At 38.9% G+C, this 21,125-nt stretch overlaps 1 protein-coding gene across 14 annotated transcripts in view; it reads right to left on the bottom strand.

Annotated features, from left to right (window-relative positions):
* LOC138761991 (low-density lipoprotein receptor-related protein 1-like) overlaps window positions 1-21,125 on the bottom strand; it is a 1,165,126-nt gene that overhangs the window by 272,719 nt on the left and 871,282 nt on the right. For all 14 annotated transcript variants that reach the window (XR_011356692.1, XM_069935089.1, XM_069935091.1 and 11 more), the window contains 3 exons: window positions 11,693-11,885; window positions 9,986-10,111; window positions 7,984-8,112 (listed from right to left, as the gene is read on the bottom strand). Coding sequence is in view for 13 of the 14 variants with exons in the window: in XM_069935089.1 (XP_069791190.1) it covers window positions 7,984-8,112; window positions 9,986-10,111; window positions 11,693-11,885 (448 nt within the window). In the remaining variant the exon portion in view is untranslated. The remainder of the gene's footprint in view (window positions 1-7,983; window positions 8,113-9,985; window positions 10,112-11,692; window positions 11,886-21,125) is intronic.

Genomic DNA, 21,125 nt, shown 5'->3' with positions numbered 1-21,125 from the left:
TATTCTCCATGATTGACCTCAAGTTGGCCTATCACCAGCTCCAGATCTGCCCAGAGGACTGCCAGTATACTGCATTTGAGGTGGGAGGGCATCTCTACCATTTCCTCCAGGTCCCTTTCAGTGTCACCATTGGGGTTTCTGTTTTCCAGAAGGAGATGGGCCGCATGGTGGACCACTATAAGCTGCAGACCACCTTTCCAAATCTAGACAATGTGACCATCTGTGGCCACGACCTGCAGGACCACAATGACAACTTTTGGAAATTCCTCTGGCCCACAAAGCTCCTGAACCTTACTTATAACAGGGAGAAATGTGTGTTCTGGAAAACCCAATTAGCCATCCTTGGCTGCATGGTCATAAATGGCATAATTGGCCCAACCCCGACTGTATGTGCCCTCTACTGGAGTTGCCCCTCCCCCACACCCTCAGAGCCCTGAAGAGATGCCTGGGTTTCTTTTCATACCACGCTCAATGGGTCCCTAACTTTGCGGACAAGTCTCACCCATTAGTAAAAGCCACCACTTTTCGACTGTTGGCAGAGGCCCGCACAGCCTTCAACTGTATCAAGGACGATATCGTCAAGGGGGCAATGCATCCAATAGACGATTCTACGCTTTTCCAGGTAGAGAGTATGTGTCTGACTTCGCCCTGGCTGCACATTCAACCAAGCAGGTAGACCCGTCACCTTCTTCTCATGCTCCCTCCCTGAAATACACCATTCCTTAGTTGTAAACGAGGCCCAGGCCATCATGGAGGCAGTACAACACTGGAGGCACTCCCTTGCTGGCAAACGTTTCACCCTCCTCATGGACCACCAGGCAGTAACTTTCATGTTCAACAACCAGCAGAGGAGCAAAATCAAGAATGATAAAATCCTCAGGTGGAGAATTGAACTCTCCACCTATAACTATGATATCCTGTGCAGGCCTGGCAAACTTAATGAGACCTCAGATGCTCTCTCCCACGGGACATGCCAGTATCCAAATGGACAAATTTCAGACCCTCTACAACAAACTCTGCCACACTGGAGTGACTAGGTTCTTCCATACTCCATTGAGGAAGTCAGAACAATAACTAAAAACTAGCAGATCTGTGCCGAGGGCAAATTACACTACTACTGTTCCAACAAGGTGCACTGATCAAAGCTACTCAACCCTTTGAGTGCCTGAGCATCGACTTCAAGGGGTCTATCCCTTCCTCAAATCGGAACTTATACTTCCTCACCCATCGTCAATGAGTACTCTTGCTTCCCTTTTGCCATCCTCTGCCTGGACATGACTATGGGTACAGTCATCAAGGCTCTCCACAATAGCTTCACACTCTTTGCATGTCCAGGGGACCTCATTCATGAGTGATGAGCTGCGGCAGTACCTGCTGGCCAGGGGCATCACCATGAGCAGGACCACCAGCTACAATCCCAGAAGGAATGGGCAGGTGGAAAGGGAGAATGCCACGGTCTGGAAAACCATCCTTCTGGCACTAAGGTCATGGGGCCTCCCCATCTCTCACTGGCAAGAGGTCCTCCCAGACATAAACCACTCAGTATGGTCACTCTTATGTACAGCCACTAACAATGCACCTCATGAATGTATGTTTACATTTCCTTTGAAGTCTACATCAGGGACAACAATGCCTGCCGGGCTGACCTCCCCAGGACTGGTCATGCTTCATAAGCATGCCAGGCAACCTAAGTCTGACCCACTGGTTGAGAGGGTTCGCCTTCTCCACGAAAATCCCCAGTATGGCCATGTAGCCTTCCCCAATGGGCACGAGGACACGGTCTCCATTTGGGATTTGGCACCATCAGGCATCCCTCCAACCACGATTGACCACCAAAAAGACACTCCCTCCCACTGCCTCTTGGGGGGGGGGTCCCTGAAGTTCCGGCTGACCATACTCTACTCCTGGCAACTGTTGTCACCCATGATGCACCAGCATCACACTCCCTTCTCCCTTCACCTGTCCCTTCCTCCTGATGAACTGTAACCGGTGACCACACAAGCTGCCCAAGGTGCCACAACGGCACCCCAACCTTTACCACATTATTCGCTGCGGCAGAGGAGACCCCCTGACAGACCTGACCTGTAAAATATGTATATGTGTATATGTTAACTTCAATTTTTTTTTCTCTCACTCTGCAGGACTCTTCTTAAAAAGGAGGGGTGAATGTGGTAAACCACTGTTATACTATGATTGGCCACTGCCAGCTAGATGCCTCCAGAGACCAATCCTACCCATTACCTCTTTGCATGCTCCCCAGTCTTCCTGTTATGATCAATCAATGAGGTTGGTTGCTGCTCCAGTCTATAGTCAATAAAAAGCTATCAGTTTCATAACCTCTCGGCCTTCTCTACCTCTATCCCTGATTGCAAGGTATTTAGATATACCCTGTAGTCTCAGCCAATATTTCAAATTACAGCTATCAAATTAATAAGTTATGATAGGAAAAAAATCCAACTTAGAATAATTTTTGACGGTTTTCCATTTGTAGGGGGATCTTAAATTTAATGCTGTTGTTGCTTAGTGAAAAAAAATTCAAGTCTGATCATAAAACTTAATTCAAACAAAAAGAGTGCCTATTCAATAATTATGATCATTACCAAACATTATCAATATCATTGATAGTTGAACACTTCATTTTGCACATTTATATAATTTTAAAGACAAACTTATTCATGGCATATGTACCCAATAGATCTGTTGAATAATACAGATGCTTATGTAGGACACTCACAATATGCACTTTCCAAACGATAAAAACATTCTGAAAATAAAATTATTTATTGAGGAGCCAAGAATGTTCTGCTTTGTCAACAATGTTGCTTCAACTCTCTACTTGTGCACATTTTGTGTTTCTATGGAATTTCTGGCAAAGTTATTGCGCTGCAACAAAAAAAAAATGCCAAGGACTAGAGATGCAAGTCAAAAGGATGAATAGCTTTTATACTTTCAACAAATACTTGAAGTTATCTACATGATGATCTGGAAGTTTTGTCCAATTAAATAGACAAGTTGCATGAAATAATGAAATGCAACTCAATCTGAGATAAGCTGTGTACAAATACTTAATATTCTTAACAGAATGCAGGAAAATGATCTGGAAGTGAATGAATCAGTAATCGGTTTTACATACTTCAAATTAAAGGGCATCACATGTGATATAAACTAGTGTTGCCTAATACTGTTTCACATCCTAAATCCTCAAATTATAGTATGGATCTAATGAAAGAAAAAAAATATATATATTAAGCAAATGTGGGCCAGGGAAGGATTTCAGATTTATGGGGAGCGTTTGTATCATACACAATAATGTGGCAATCAGAGGTCAATCGAGACATCTGCATATACTGGGGTTGAGTGCATCACACAAATGTCCTGAGAAACTCAGTAGGTCATATCGCACCTGTTATTTCTTGTGGATGCTGTGTGAATTGTTAATTTTTTTTCCAGTATTTGCAGATATTGTAATATGACCAACTGTTGTGAGATGGATAAATATGTGGATGGACAATTCATTTCACTCCTGTTTTGGTCCAATGTAAGTATGCACAAATGAGAGCACTTAACTGAAAAATAGTAAGGAACATTATGCTTAAGGATATGTTTTATGAATCATTATTTACGATTTTCAGGGTTATGCAGGATTTCCCACGGTCTGAGAATCCAAACACTGATCTGATTACAATGATGTCATTCCTCATCTGCTGTTTCAGAACTTCTTGGCACTTTTAGGTACTGTCAGCCAAGTGGTGAAGAAGATAACGAACAAATAGCTCAATTTTCCGTTGTATATTAACAAAATATCTAATTTCTTCTTTGGATGTCAATTGTTCAGTAGAGCAGAACTCCTCACTAACACACAAGTCCATCAAACCTCAAAGTCCATTCAGCATCTTGAGAAATTATTATTTCCTCTGAAAAGGATGAAGGTAAATGGAGGATGATGTTGGGTTTTTTTTCCATGCAGATGGAAAATGATGCAGATATCTGTGAGCAAATATCCACAGGATTTCATGGGTATAGAAGTCACTTTAGAAACAGGCTACCATGCCAGGAAGTACACCTACAGAAGGGAATTTTTGAATGCATTCAAGAAATTATTTTTAATCACTGTTGCATAATTAGATAGAAAACACAGTTTTTTTTCTAACTTTTTTTGATAATTGAGAGATTTATGAAAATAAAAAAAAGTTATGTTGACCATACAGGGGGTGGCAGAGGACTGGAATATCTTTTTGCTTTTTGAAATGGCACACTAGAGCTCTGAAACCTTTTCTTCAGATGTCTTACATTTTTTTTTTGTAACAGCATATCATGTTGCTGCTCCTTTTACATTTGTTCCTTCATCATAAGGCTTCTCATGCCATAAAATTATAATTCAGTTTTCTGTTAGCTTAATCAAGTTTTGAAAGTGTTCAAGTCACAATTAATTTTTGTCAATGCTACAGTCAGAGTTTCCCACCTGCTTCAAAGTGTATCAATCATCTTGGTACCCAAGAAGAACAGAGGCTGTTGCCTCAACAATTATTGTCCAGTAGCACTAACATCTACTGTGATTAAATGCTTTAAGAGGTTGGTCATGGACAGAATTAACACGTATCTAAGCAGAGTTCTGGACCCACTGCAATTCACCTATCGTCACAATTGCTCCACGGCAGATGAAATCACTCAGCTCTGGATCACCTCAAAATCAGCAACTGATACATACGGTCGCTCTTCACAGACTACAGCTCAGCCTTCAACATAATTCTTCCCTCAGTACTGGTCAAGAAACCCTGGGCCTCGCACCCTGCTCTGCAACGGGAGCCTTCACTTCCGCATCAGACCACAACAGTCAGTACAAATTAGAAAACTGTCTCCTCGTCATTGACTATCAACACAGATGCACCTTAAGGTTGCATGGTTAGGCCACTGCTCTAGTCTCTGCACACCCATGACTGTGTGGCCAGGCATAATTCCAATGCTATCTACAAGTTTGCCAATGAGACCACAGTTGTCGGCAGAATCACAACAGCAATGAAGAAACCTACAGGAGGGAGGTAGATCAGCTCATTGAGTGGTGTCACATGAACAACCTAGCACTCAAAGTTAACAAAATCAAGGAGGAGATGATTGTGGACTTGAGGAGGAAGTCAGGAGAACAAGACCCGGTCCTTATTGATGGCTCAGTAGTGGAGAGGGTCAAGAACTTAAAATTCCTGGGTGTCAACATCTTTGAGGATCTGTCCTGCAGCCTTCAAGTTGATGGAACCATGAAGAAGGCTCACCAGAGCCTATACTTTGTGAGGTGTTTGAGAAGATTGGCTATGTCATCGAAGTCTATCAAAAACTTCTACAGCTGTGCCTGGATGCTCGATGGAGTGGTCTGGTGCCAATGCTTAGGACAAGAAAAAAAAAACTCCAATGGCTTTTTAACTTGACCTGTGACATCATGGGCACCAGACCAGTCCATCGAGGATCTGCAAGAGGAAGTGACTTAAGAAAGCAGTGTCTATCCTCAAAGATCCCATCACCCAGGCCATGCCCTCTTGACTCTGCTACCAATAGGAAAATTGTACAGGAGCTTAAAGACAAACACTCAGCGATATAAAGACAGTTTCTTCCCCACTACCATCTGATTCCTGAATGATCAATGAATGAAAGACACTGCCTTACTTTGATTTTTCATACACTATTGTCATTTATTTTTTTGAAAGAGCATTTATGTGAATATAATGCTGCCGCAAAGCAACACATTTTGTGACTTATTCATGGCAATAAATTCTAATTCTGATTTTTGTGCGGTCTTTCTTTGGGTGACCAGAGTGGCTGATGCTCTCATAAATACAGCTGTGCCAGCTGAACTGTTTCCCATTAATAAATAATGGAGGCCTCATTTTCTTTAATAAATACTAAGCCACTTCAGATGTCAAGTTCACTTTGATAATTCATTATTTTTCAGCCAAAATCAAATGTCATTCTCAAAGTTCAAACCTGATCCTCACCCTTAGTGTCTGGTTTTCCCTAGTATAGCACAAATTTTCCTCAGTACAGCCATTGCTCATGTGAATTGCTTGTATTCCACATGACACCCAAACTTAACCATCCTGAGTCCACAAGGCCTATGTTCATGGCCAAGTCAGTCCAGGAGCCAGTCAAAAAGGCTACCATGGATTACCAACACATCTGAATTCAGGAACCTTTACATTATTAACAAAATAATAGTTTTTAAAAATTTAAAAATCACCCAAATGCTTTCAACATGAAATAATGTGAAAGGGTAAAACGAATTATTTAAATAAAATGGAACTCACTTTATTCAGTACTTTCTTCTCCACAGCCCAACAATTAACATTAAAGTGAATGGGTTCACAGTCCTTTTACCAGATGTCAGGAAATGTCAGCAAGCTGCTGCACAATTATCAAACTCCATACTGATTTTAATCATCAGTTTGGTCACCAGAAACAAAAAAACTTTGACACACAAAGAGAAACTGAGAGTCTCAGTGGGTCAGGGCAACATCTATGTATAGAAATGGTCTGTCACCATTTTGGATTGAGATCGTGTAGCAACTTGAAATGGTGCCTGACTATTTCTACCCAAGGATGCTGCTTGAACTGCTAAGTCCCTCCAGCTTCTTTATGTGCACTCAAGATTTCAGCAGCTGAAGTGATTATGTTTTACAAAATGTTGAGGCCACAGGCGCCACCTTTCAAATGTGGGTGCAACTGCTTTCAAGAACAACATTGGGAGAAGCAGAAAGATTATCCTCTTCAAATTCAATGTTTTTAAATTTAGAAATACAGCACAGTAACAGGCCCTCTCAGCCCACAAGCTTGTGCCACCAAATTACACCCAATTGACCAACAATCCCCGGTACGTTTTGAATGGTGGAAGAAAACTCCAGCATCTAGAGGACACACATGCAGACACAGGGAGAACATACAAACTCCTAATAGTCAGTGTGGGATCCCAACCATTTTCCCAATTGCTGGCACTGTAAAAACACTCCACTAATCTCTATGCTAACCGTGTCGCAACTCAGTGAATATTCATCTATTCATAGGAACATAGGAAGTAGGAATAGGAGTAGACCAAAAATGGACCATCGAGCCTGCTCTGCCATTCAATAAGATCATGGCTGATCTAATTTACCACCTAACTCCACCTACCTGCCTTCTCCCCATATCCCCTAATTCCTCTATCATGTAAAAAAATATCTAACCAAATTTTAAATATGTTTAATGAAGCAGTCTCAACCACTTCCCTGGTTAGAGAATTCCAAACATTCATTACTCTCTGGGAAAAAACTATTTTTCCTCATCTCTGTCCTAAATCAACTCCACTGAATCTTGAGACTGTGTCCTCTTGTTTTAGTTTCCCTGGCCAGCTCAAAAAACCTTCCTACATCTATCCAACCATTATTTAATCCCAGAATTTCAAAATTTAATGGGTGCAAATTGTCACTGTGCTACTTATACTATGACAGAGATTATTTTTTCAATGAGCATGTTATTGTGGCTACATAGGAAAAATCTAGGCTTGTGAAGAATTTAATATAAATGAAAATATTGACTTTAAAAACACAGCATTTCCATTTTGGAGAAATTTAAAATACTTTCTCTAAGATTGTGGTGCATTTTCCTGTTGATAAGATTCATTTAGTAATAAAATTATTTTTATTTAATGAGAGACTTAGTTTGACATTTTTTCAAAACATATTTGTTGGCTTTTATTTCACAATCTTGAAATGTATTGTCCAAAATGCACATCTGCAATGTCTGAACAGGTTCTAACACAAAGGAATTACCTTTGAGGAAAATGACATCATGGAAAATCTTTGAAAGAATTCATTACATGGAGTCAACCTTTAAACAAAAGTCAAGGTAACTTTATGACACAACTAGAACACAAAATGTAACAATTATTTCTTAAAATCTAACTCGTGGTAATTTTAGACTGCCCTTCTGCATAATTTCTAACCAACAAAATAGAGTTCTTACCACAGTACGATTGCTTTTCATCTGATTTATCTTTGCAATGAACAATTCCATCACATGCCAAATAGTATCCAATGCAATCTCCATTTCCACATTCAAATTCAGTATGAATATTGCAAGATGAGTTTTTAGCTGCAAGAATAGAAATATAAAAGCAAATTACTTTCATGTTGAAATTTGCATTTAATAAATATTGAGATAATTTATTCTTGCAGCAGACCTCTGCAGGATAGGCCTAGTGTGTAAGTAACCACATACATGTAGTATAGGACACAATCACTATTTTTGCTTTAGAGTTCTTTGACAAACATAACTTCCAAAATACTTTGTTGTGAGCATCAGCTCTTTGTGCTTCTGTTTATTAAAATAAACCTTAAAAATATTGTTACTCAAACAAACAATCCTTAAGTGAATATGGCCAACATCTGGCTGAGCAAAGATGGTTAGTTTCATGAGGGAGACACTAGTATTAATATGTATCAAATGCCATTAATCTGTTGCACACATGGATGTCAACTGAAGACTGATATGTCATGTTGAAACAACTTTTTTTGATCCTTCAATTAAATGGAAGTGTGAATTCAAGAATATATTGTTCATAGCATAAAAATCAGATCTTAATTATAAAATACAAAACCAAAAAGGAGGCAGCCATTCAGCCCTCCAGCCTGCTCCACTGTTCAAAAAGATAATAGCTGATTATCTATCTCAATAGCATATTCCCACACACTTCACATACTGCTCAATATCATTTGGGTCCCAAAATCAACCTGTGTCCTCTTAATTATATTCAGTCTTGAAGTTGTTTTATGCAATAATTGATTTGAAGATTTGAGATAATAATACAAAAATATTTAACAAATTCAATAATTATATTCCATTTAAAATTAAATGGTTTAATGCTAAAACAAAACCTTGGTCCTGAATTTTGAAATGGTGTTCTCTCAGGTGCATCAAATTTTACTGATCTTGTTCTTTCTTTGGGATCCATATTTAAAGAGAGAGGATATTGGTGAATGCCTGTTTATTGAATGCATGATCCATTCTGCCTTTAAGCACTTCTTTCACAACCTATCCCTGCACCTTTCAATGAACCACACACTATATTCCTATATCTCTGCGTTTGTGCTGTTTCTATTCTTGTATAGTCCTGCAGCCTCAGGGAGATGATGCTTGAGAACATACTAATTCAGAGATTATTTTTATTTTTCCAAATTGATACTACCCTGAACAATATCTAGGTTATTATTATTGATAATAGCCTGGACATTAAACACAATTAATCCAATTAAATAAACACAATTAAAATTACTGAGAGAGTGAAAAGCTTCATTAGCCCCTGAAGTAGAAACATCATGAAGTTAATCACAGTAAGCAAAACAGTGTCCTTTTATCCTTGTTGTTGATAATTCCAACAATTCATTCTCAAATAAAATAAATGGAGAAAAATCACATAAAATTAAGTCAAATATGCTCATAACTCATACTTTTTTAAAACAATAGTTGGTGTTGTTTGGCACAGTAGTTCTATCCTTGGATGTGTTAGGTCTGCTTTGTTCATGAATGAGTGAGACAAACACCAGGCTGAGTCGAAATCAGGGTTCTTTGTTCTTTATTACCGGATTGTAACACTTGCGACTAACCATGTTAGTCGGAGAATGCATTCTTCCGTTATCAGCAAAATGGTGATTTTTTATACCCTTGGATATGTGCTTAGAACATCATCATATCATTACTTGTCCAATGACTAAAACTGTTGCTATCCTTTCCCTGCTAGCTTCCTGCCTCTCAATCCATCAATGTCTCTCTTATCTTGTAAGTACAAGGATGCATTCACATCTTGTTACAGCCCTGCACATTCCCATCTCATGATGTTTTACCTAACAGGAGTACAAGGACACCTCCCCTTCTTGTTACTGCCCTGTACAGGGTAACTCCCTACACATTCCCATCTCATGATGTTTTACCTTACAGATGGCAAGTGTGGGAGTAGAAATCAACGTACCAACACATCTGTTGTCATCTAATAGTATTCGCTCTCCTCTGCAAGAACAATTTACTTGGCCATCAGCAGTCAATAGACAAAGGTCATGACAACCTCCATTCATTATCTTGCATGGAGACAGCTCACCTAGTTTAAAAGAAATGATTTTCCATCACAACTGCAAGATGTCTTTACTAATAAGCAAAAAGAACATCTATTAAAAACCTTTAGCTTTTCGTTATTTAAGAGCATCACATGAGACTTCAGATTGTGCTGATCATTCTTTTATCTCAAAAAATTATTCAAAAGACATTTTACAAATACATTTCTGAGTTTATTATGGTCCCAGATGGCCTGATAAATTGCTGGAAACGATTTTAACTTGGATTTTCCCCAGACAATAGCTCTAAAGCTGCCAGAATAAGTTAAATTATTTGCTCTGGATTGAAATCTCTTCCCAAATTCCAAATCAGGATATTATTGCACTTTTTAAACATCCAATGCAAAGTGAGGTTTTATTAGAAAACTAGCAATACATAGAACACTACAGCAGAGTACAGGCCTTTTGGCCCTTGATTTTGTGACAACCTCTATATTCTAACCAAAAAAAAACCCTTCCTACATTTTACCTTCTGGAAAAACAGTACAATTACATGAATATAATTTTAATGGAAATTTCAAAATCCAAGCACTTAAAATATTTTATATCACTTGTATATTTCAATCCTGATTCTGTATTCTAAATAATAATTCAAATATCAATTTAAAATGATTGCCTAACACTCTATGTAATTCCTTTGCATAACTTGCTTCAATCAAATTGGTGGCACAGTCCCTTGATGCCAGGATCTCCCTTTGAACGTGCCGAAAATCAGCAGATATTGGAAAAGCTGAAAGTTTTCAGAACCGGAATTCCTGGATCTTTCTGGAGAGAAGTTATCTCACCAGTGGGAGATGCTGTTGATCTGCTGCTAATGGCTAGTTCAGAGTCACAAATTTTGAGCTTTGATTTTAAATATGATCAGTCATGGCCCAATGATATTTCAATATCATTATCTTAGCATTTTGTAAATATTTTAACAAATTAATTATTCTGTTAATGCTTTCACAAATCAAAAATTATTGGAAGAGTAAAGCATCAATGTGCGTAATTTTGTTTTATCAAATTATCATTCAGATCAACAAATATTACTTGGATTTATGTAACATGGTTTTAATATAAATTTGAGTTCATTTTTTTATGGAGAAATGCATGCATTCAGTCTACATAGCTGAACTCACTTGTATGTAGTGGAATAATAGCACAAAAAAACTTCATGCTCTGAAGTGTTGCTGTGTTCCTTTGGACAAAGCTGAAAACAACTCTCAGTCAGAGGATTCTGAATAAGCCCAAGCAACTGAAACACATGATACCAGCCAACTCCTTCATCATTTGCAACCTATTACCCATGCCAATTCAGCTTCTCCACTTGTTCAACGCCAGCAACACCATTTGAGGAAATGGAAAAAAAAACACATACCAATGATCTGTGTACCAGTATTTTTGGAAATCTCACATTGTGGCACCAACATATTTGGAACTCGAGTGATTTGTTCATTGTAGTTGACAAATAAAATACTGCCACAATGGAATACTTAAAAGCAACAGTTAAAGAGCATCCTGCAACATGTAAACACAGAAATGGCAAGCAAAAGCAAAATCCAAATTTCATACTGAGCACAACTTACAATTGTTGGTATCATTTGCCACAACCAAAATTCCCATGGGTTGGTGTGCTGTATCAGAACGCAGCACTTTAACTTCTCCTCCTGTATATTTATCACAGCGCATTACAGATCTTTGCATCCAATCTGTCCAGAAGATGTAATCACCGTAAATTGCCAAGCTGAAGAAAGTGCCTGGTCCAGATTTCAGTACTACCTGTGCCATTCCAAGCACAAGAGGGAAAAACAGATTAATTTATTTTCCTGACCAAACATGAATTATGATAATAAAGCCTTTCAGGAGTCAGTTATGGATTTGTATCCATCAGTAACAAATAAGCTTATTTTTACATTATTTTTGAATGCTTGATATAGAAATACACCTCAGAATTTATCAAAGAGATTACATGTTGTACTCTTTGTCTGAAATTTAATTCCACCATAGATAGAACCATAGAATATTGCAGCACAGAAACAGGCCCCTGCTCCCCTTCTAGTCTGTGTTGAAGCATTTCTTTTTGCCTAGTCCTATTGAATTGCACACAGTCCATAGCCCTCCATACCTCTCCCATCCATGTACCTGTCCAAATTCTTCTTAAATGTTAAAATTGAGGCTGCATTCACCACTTCAGCTGGCAGTTTGTTCCACTCACCCACCAATCTCACCAATGTGAAGGAGTTCCCCATAATGTTCCCTCTAAACCTTTTCCCTTTAACTCTTAATCCATGTCCTCTGATTTGCATCTCACCTATCAGTGGAAAAAGACTACCTACATTTACTCTGTCTATCCCCCTCATAATTTTAAATACCTCCATCAAATCTCCCCTCATTCTTCTATGCTCCAGGGAATAAAGTTGAAATCCATTTAATCTTTCCCAACAGCTCAGCTCCTGATGTTTAGGCAACATCCTAGTAAATCTTCTCTGTACTCTTTCAATATTTTTGATATCTTTCCTGTAGTTAGGTGAACAAAACTGCACATAATACTTCAAATTTGGCCTCATCAATCAATATCTTATACAACTTTACCATCACATCCCAACTCCTACATTGCAGTAAGATCGCAGAAACAAAGATGTACAGCATTTAAATCTCTAAATTTATTCCTTATTTGTTCAAATCTCATAAATTGTCATTGCACTAAACCTATCTTCGATATATTTGATCCCACTCTGAGTCCAAGTTTCTAGGATTTTATTATCAATTGTTCACGGAATTCATTTATTTTGAGATGGGGGTGTTTTGGGTAAGAGCCACCCCCTCCCCCCACCCCCTTCCACAACCCCAACACCAATTTTACCATTGAGTTTATTCCAAATTGTAAAAATATGTTTTAGTAAGGGAGCTTCTTTAAGATTTAGAATTCAATTTGTATGGAACATTTTCTGCTATATTTTCACCAACCTAAAGCAGTTCCAACTTTACCTAAGCTTATTTTGTCTCCTTCATCAAAGAGGGAGACTGGTTCAAAAGAGCAGCACAAAGAAATTTATCTCCAAAATGTATTTCTTACTTCAGATGGAAGCCCCAAAACAAGCGGTGGATAAGTCAAGAAAGAGATTGGAATCAGATTTGGGTATAGAAGTTGATCCATTTTGCTGCTCTGACTTGAATTGGGACAGCCTGAGCAATACAATTAATATAGGGAAACTATTTTGAGAGTAGCAGTCCAAAATGCACGTAGATATCAGTCTCTGTTTATGGTACAGGGAAATAAGGTTTTCTTCTACCCGGATGTACGTCAATAAATTATTAAAAGGCATAAAGAATTCAATTCTGCTAAAGAGGTGCTTTGGAGAAAGAGTTATAAATTTTCTTTTAGCAATACAATTAATGTTTTGGCTGGTGCAATATAATTTTTTTGCACCTGCTGTACCTTACTCTGCAAAATTTAAATAAATTGAAATCTGAATTATCCAAATTAAGATTTCAAAGTGTTCAAGATATAGGGACCATTTTGCATTTGACCTGTTCATGAGCTAAGGTGAGATCCTTCTGGGAAGCTTTGGGGAATCTCCTGGAACAAATGACCAGAATTTAATACCCTCAGGTGTTAGAATTGTTTTTAATTGGGGAAATTAGCAGATATAAGTTCTAAAATGAGGCTGTCGAGATATCAATTTGTAGCGGTGCTATGGTAGCATTACAACTCCCAGAAGGCATCAAACTGCCTATGTGACGCGAGTGCATGATGAAGTCAGTGCGTATTGGGTGTGTGATTCAGGCTTTTAAAAGGTTGCATGGGTTCTGAAGAAAAAATCTGTTTGATTCACTTAAAATACGCCTTGCGTTGTTATTTCATCGTGTCCACTGTGATTCCAGTGGCCACAGATGGTGACCCCGACAAGTCCGAAAGCATATTTTTGGACAAACATGGACTCTGCAGCCATTTCTGTGAATCTGCTAACTTTCTGGACAGCTGAGCCCAAACTGTGGTTCCAACAAGCTGAAGCATAATTTCATCTTCGCAAAGTCGAGTTGGACACCACTTGTTATTACCATCTCGTCAGTGCCCTGGACTAGGCCATCGCTAAGAAGGTTGGTGACTCCCTATGGTATCCATCACATATCAGCAAGTATGATCTTTTAAAAGCACTTTGATTATGGACGTATGATGTCCTGTAGGGAAAGGGCAGCCAAACGGCTACATCTCGATGGGTTGGGTGACCGCGCCCCTTCAGAACGAATGGATGAAATGCGGTTTCTGTCATTTGTCTAAAGTTCCAATATGCTATTCGAGCAGCTCTTTTTAAAGCAAATGCCAGGTGATATTAGGCTCTTGTTTTACAAGTGTTTATTTGAAGACCCAAGGGCTGTAGTGGCAGAGGCAGACATTCTATGGCTGACTAAAAAAGACAGCAAGGAAAGACAAGTCTGCGCAACCAACCTCTCCACTCTTGACCCTGTGTTGCACTCTAGCGCTCGTACCACATCACTCCCAACAAACAGACTACCCCCCAAAACGGGCAAGCAACCTGTAGACACCTCATCTTAGTGTTAATATCACAGGTGTTGGGGAGTAAATGCCCACACGTGCCTTCCATCCTGCTTGTTTGCGGGAAATGCTCAAGCCAATCACCAGTAAGGGCTGTGACAGTTGGCGCAAAACCTGCTATGGTTAAACCCTACAGAAATTCTTCTGAATGGTCATTTTTTTTATTGTCGGTTTCTTCTGGGAGCAGCTCATATCATGAACCCTCTTTTTGATTGACTGTCCAGAAATTCCAGAACTATCCATTGGACTGAAGAGGGAAACGCTGCCTTCTTGAAGATGAAATAATTGCTGACTCTTGCCATTATACTCAGCTACACAGTTTTAAATGCAACCACTGCCCTTTCTACAGACACTTCTAATAAGGCCATAGGAGGTGCGCTTCATAAATATGTCAATGTACAATGGAAACCATCAGCATTCATCAGTCACCATCATTGTGAAACAGAGAGGAAATACAGTGCTTTTGATAAGGAACTTTTGGCCATTTACTTGTCTATTAAAAATTTCCATTATTTTTTGGAGGGCAGAGATTTTACTATGTACACTGACCACAAGCCCTTAACATTTGCATTTTCCAATCTTGCAGAGCCCTGGTCAGCTCGACAACAATGGCATTATCATTCATTTCAGAATTTTCCACAAAAATACTATCACGTAGTAGCTGATCCACTGTCCCATTCTGCTCCATTCAAGGTTTTGTCTGTAGATCAAGTATTGACTACACTGCTTTGGCCGTGGCCCAAGAACATGACCATGAGTCGAATGCTAATCAGACTGCAATTATGAACCTGCAATTAAAGGATGTCCAGTTTGGAGTTAATGGCAAAACACTCCTCCGTGATATATCGACTGGTATCCACACCCAGTAGTTCCAGCATCATGGAAACATCAAGTATTCGACTTCATCCCTCACCTCCATCAATTAGATTGACCATTCGTATGGTTTCCGACAGGTTTGTATGGCATGGTCTTAAAAAAACACATTACACAAATGAGGAGATCCTGCATTGCCTGCCAGAAAGCAAAAGTTGAGCACCAATGCAGTCCTTCCCAGAGGTTACTCGTTGGTTTGCTCATGTCCACATTGATGTTGTTGGTCCACTTCCTGTTTCAAGAGGATACCGTTATCTTTTTACAGTAATAGGTTTACATGATGGTCAGGTGCCGTGCCTATGGTAGATGCTACTGCAGATACTTGTGCTCTGGTGTTCCTCAGATCCTGGGTGTCTTGTTTTGGTTTACTGGTGCATGTTATTTTGGATAAAAGACCACAATTTACCTCCTTGCTGTGGACAGCTTTATCTCGCTTGCTCAGTGCAATAATTCATCATACAAATGCCTATCATCCCCAGACTAACTGAATGGTGGAAAAATTTCATTGACATCACAAGTCAGTTAGACGGCCTGAACTAGGCTGATGAGCTGGGTATTACTGGGCATTAGAACAACTCCAAAGGAGGACCTCAATGCTTCATCTGCGGAGCTCGTGTACGGTGCACTGATGGTGGTCTCGGGCGAGTTCATCCCCTACTATTCCAACTCCAACAATGATCCTAAGGAACTGTTGACCAGGCTAAGGGAGACCGGAGGAAAATCAACCCCTATACCACCATCTTCGCATGGAGAACACTGTGCCCGAAAACAGCAAATATATCTTTGTCTGCAGTGGAGCAATTGGTCAACCTTTGCAGATGCCTTACGAAGGACCTTATGGGATACTCAGACAAACTAGATTGACCTGTATTTCTGACATTGGAGGGAAGCCACAGTCGTTCACTATTGACAGGCTTAAATCAGTTTATCCACTGCAGCAGCCAACAGTCCATCGCAGAGGTCGACCATCTAAAAGACAAACTGTCTGCTACTTCTGGAGGGGAGGCCCTGTAGTAGTCCCATGGCAGCACCACAACTCCCAGAAGGCATCGAACTGGCTATGTGACATCAGTGCGTGATGATGTCAGCATGTGTCGGGCACATGACTTGGGCTTTTAAAAGGTTGCGAGGGTTCTGAAGAGAAAATCCATTTGATTCACTCAAAAAATGGCTTGTGTGGTTATTTTATCGTGTCCACTGTGATTCTAGTGGCCATAAATTGAAATTTGATAAACTTGCTTCGGTGGTGGCCGGGAAATACATCGCCATTACTTGGAAATCTGATTCCCAACTGAGTCTGACCCTCTGGAAGTCAGAAATGCATAGTTGTGTTCCCCTAGAGAAGATTACTTACAATTTCAGATATTTTATCAATTTTTTTTTAAGAATATGGAACCTATATTAAGGTACCTGGGGGTTAACCTTTGATGACTCCCCCCTCCAGTCTCCAATATCCATAATGATGTCTATGTCAAGATATTTATCACCTAAGGGAGGAAGTAACCTCTCAATGCTTCATCTGTTTGTAATTGGAAATAGATGATTTTGACACATCAAATTGGAGAATTACCCCTTTTCCTTTTTTGCTTTTTCCTTTAGGGGAGGTGGGGGGGTTGTTCTTTTTTTTATTTTTTCTCTTTTTTTCTGTTTCCTACTTTTCTTTAAAGGATCAGCACGGTGCGTAATTTTGTATTTAGAAACTGTGCAGAATTTGATAATCATGAAAATGCATTGATTCTTCCTTTGTATGTACCAAAATCAACATGTAGTTCGGTTTTGGTATTTTATTGTATGTATTTGTAATGTTTATTTGATTTTGTTTGTTTTGTAACTTAATGTGATTGAAAATTAAAGAAGTAAGAGAAAAAAAATCCCAACTCCTACTCTAAATTCTTTGATATATGAAGGCCAATATTTACTCTGTCTCTCCCCCTCATAATTTTAAATATCTCTATCAATTCTTTCCTCATTCTTCTACACTCCAGGGAATAAAGTCCTAATCTGTTTAACTCAGTTCCTGAAGTCTGGGTAACATTTTAGTAAATATTCTTTACCTCTTTCTATTTTATTGATATTTTTTCTGAAGTTAGGTGACTAAAACTGTGCACAATACACCATACTTGGCCTGACCAATTTCTTATATCTCTTTACCATAACATCCCAGTTCCTACCCATAATACCTTTATTTATGAAGGCCAATATGCAAAAAGGTCTCTTTACACCCCTATCCACCCTTGATGCTACTTACAGGGAATTATGTATCTGTATTCCCAAGTCCCTCTGTTCGACCTATTCCTCAGTGCCCTACCATTCATCATGTATTTCCTTTCTTGGTTTGACCTTCAAAAATGCAATACCTCATACTTGTCTGCATTAAATTTCATGTAAATTTTTCAGCCCATTTTTCAGGTGGTGCAGATCCTTCTGTAAGATTTGCAGACCTTTTTTGTCAACAATGCCTTCAATCGTAGTGTCATCTCCAAACTTGCTGATCCAAATTACAACATCAACATCCAGAACATTGATATAGATGACAAACAACAATGGTCCCAGCATCGATCCCTGAGGCACACCACTAGTCACAGGCTTCCATTCTGAGAAGCAATCATCCAGCTATTATTGAATTGGTTCACTATTTCCCAATGAATACCTAGTGTCTGAACTTTCCTGACTAACCATCCATGTGGGACCTTGTCAAAGGCTCCACTAAATCCATGAAGGCAACATTCACAGCCTTTCCTCCTTTAACTTTCCTGGTAACTTCCTCAAAATAATCTACAAGATTGGTTAAATATGACATGCCACACACAAAACCATGTTGACTATCCCTAATCAGTTTCTAGCTATCCAAATAATTGCATATCTGATCTCTTAGAACACCTTCCAATAATTTAGCTACTATTGACGTCAGACTTACCAGCCTATAATTTCCAGGGTTACTTTTGGAGCTTTTTTAAACAGCAGAACAATGTGAGCTGTTCTCCATTCCTCCGGCATCACACCCAGGGCCCCTGCAATCTCTACACTAACTTTCCTCAAGGTCAAGGCAATATCTTGTCAGGCCCAGGGGATTTATCTACATTTATTTGCTTTAAGGCAGAAAGCATTACCTCTTCTTTAATCTGATTAGGTCCCATGACCTCACAGCTTGTTTTCCTTACTTCCCACAACTCTATGCTAATTTTCTGAGTGAATATTGATGAAAAAAAAATTAAGATCTCCCCCATCTCTTTTGGCTCCATACAAAGTTGACTACTCAGATCTGCAAGTGGAAAAAGATTGTCCCTTACTATTCTTTGCTCTTATTATACCTGTAGAAACACTTAGGATTTTCCTTCACATTGCCTGTCAAAGCAACCTCATGTATACTTTTAACTTACCTGATTTTTCTCTCAAGGTTTTTCTTGCATTTTTTATACTTCTCAAGTATCTAATTTGCTCCATGTTGCCTATACCTTCTACGCACCTCTCCCTTCTTCCAAACCAGATCCCCAATATTGCTCAAAAACCATGATTCCCTTTTGCTTGCTAATCTTGCTTTTAATTCTGACAGGAACATACCAACTCTGTACTTTCAAAATGTCACCTTTGAAGGTCCTCCACTTACCTCACACATCTTTGCCTCAAAACAACTTATCCCAATCCAAACATTCTAGATCTTTTCTCATTTATTCAAAATTTTCTATTCTGCAATTTAGAAACTTAACCTGATGCCCAGACTTGTCCTTTTCCATAATTAACTTGAAACTAATGGCATTATGATCACTGGACCAAAATTGTGACTACTAATGAAAAAATAACATTTAAGATCTCCCCCATCTCTTTTGGCTCCATACAAAGCTGACCACCTAAATCTTCAAGGAGAACAATTTTGTCCCTTACAATCCTTTTGCTCTTAATATTCCTACAGAAACCCTCATGATTGTCCTTCACATTGGCTGCCAAAGTAACCTTATGTCTTTTTTATTGCCTTCCGGATTTCTTTCTTGAGGTTTTTATTACATTTTTTATGCCTTAAGTACCCCATTTTCTCCATGTTGCCAATTCATGCTATACAGCTCTCACTTCTTCTGAACCAGCTTCCTAATCTCCATCGAAAATCACGGTTACCCATACCTGCTAACCTTGCCTTTAATCCTGAAAGGAAAACCCAAACTCTGTATTCTCAAAATTTCACCTCTGAAGGTCCTCCACTTACCTCACACATCCTTGCCTTAAAACAACATCCCAATTCACGCATTCTAGATCCTGTCTCATTTTCTCAAAATTAGCCTTTCTCCAATTTAGAATTTCAATTCAAAGCTCAGACCTATCCTTCTCTATAATTAAATTGAAAATACATTCAACAAACTCCAAGCCATCTAGTCCTTTTACATCATGGTAATCCTTGTCAATATGTGGAAAATTAAAATCTCCTACTATCACGACATTATCTTTCCTGCAGTTGTCTCCTATCTCTCTACAGATAGTCGCCTGCAATTCTCATTGACTATTGCGCTGTCTATAATAACAACTCCATGAGTGTGGTCATACGATTCCTGCTCCTCAGCTCCACCCCTTCAGGAGACAAGTCCTCTGGTCTGTTCTCCCTGAGCACAGCTGTGATATTTTCCCTGACAAGCAATGCCACTCCTCCCCCTTATATCCCAACCATTCCATCACACTTAAAGTACCAGAAGACCAGAACAATGAGCTGTCAGTCCTGCCCCTCCTGCAACAGCGTTCCACTAATGGTCAAAATGTCATAATTCCATGTGCCAATCCATGCTCTAAACTAGTCTGCATTGCATACAATACTCCTTGCATTGAAATAGACGCATCCTGAGAACATTTTCATCATGTACAACCCGTTGACTTCTAATGGTGCATGCAATTTTCACATCAGCTTTTCCCTCCTCCACCGCTCTATCTGCTCTGACACTCTGGTTCATTAGCTTTACTTTTAGAAGTGACTTCAAACACATCATAACTGCTGTCAGTTCATCAAAAGTAAACAAGGAAGGATTCTGGGCCAATTTAATTTACAATTAAATAGTGCTCAATTGATTCATCTTGTTGTTACTGCTCCTCAAGGTTCTCTTCTGTTTTTAAAAAAAATTACTTTACTTTAGCAGAGAGAGAGAGTGTGAATGTGTGAGAGAGAGAGAGAGAGAGAGAGACTGACTCTCAATTGAATGATATATTCACGCAGGATTATGTAGATATAATTCTAACAAAGGAATATACATCTATCAGAAAGAAGGTGCAATACAACTCAATCACGAATACAATTTTCTGCTTAATTGTACTTAAAACAAATTAATGGCAAATGAATGCAACAAAAACTTTTCATAATAAAAAAATTCTATTTTTATCTCTCGAATTTTCTATTGCCATATGTTCTGAAGCTTAACTTATTATGAAGCAATCTGCAAAGATCAAAATGGCTAATTTGTTCTCATCAGTCATTCATTCTGAGACCTTGAAATGGCAAATTTTAATGAGGGAGTAGTGATGAGTGAAGGATACATATCAGCAAAATAAGTTAAATTTATCTTTTGGCACTAAACAATAATTGATGAATTTCTATCAATGATTAATCTGTCTTA

This window comes from Narcine bancroftii, chromosome 4 (genome assembly GCF_036971445.1).
Source record: "Narcine bancroftii isolate sNarBan1 chromosome 4, sNarBan1.hap1, whole genome shotgun sequence".
NCBI classification, from domain to species: domain Eukaryota; kingdom Metazoa; phylum Chordata; class Chondrichthyes; order Torpediniformes; family Narcinidae; genus Narcine; species Narcine bancroftii.
Note: the sequence above shows the minus strand (reverse complement) of the source record. Positions and strands in the feature narration are given on the sequence as shown.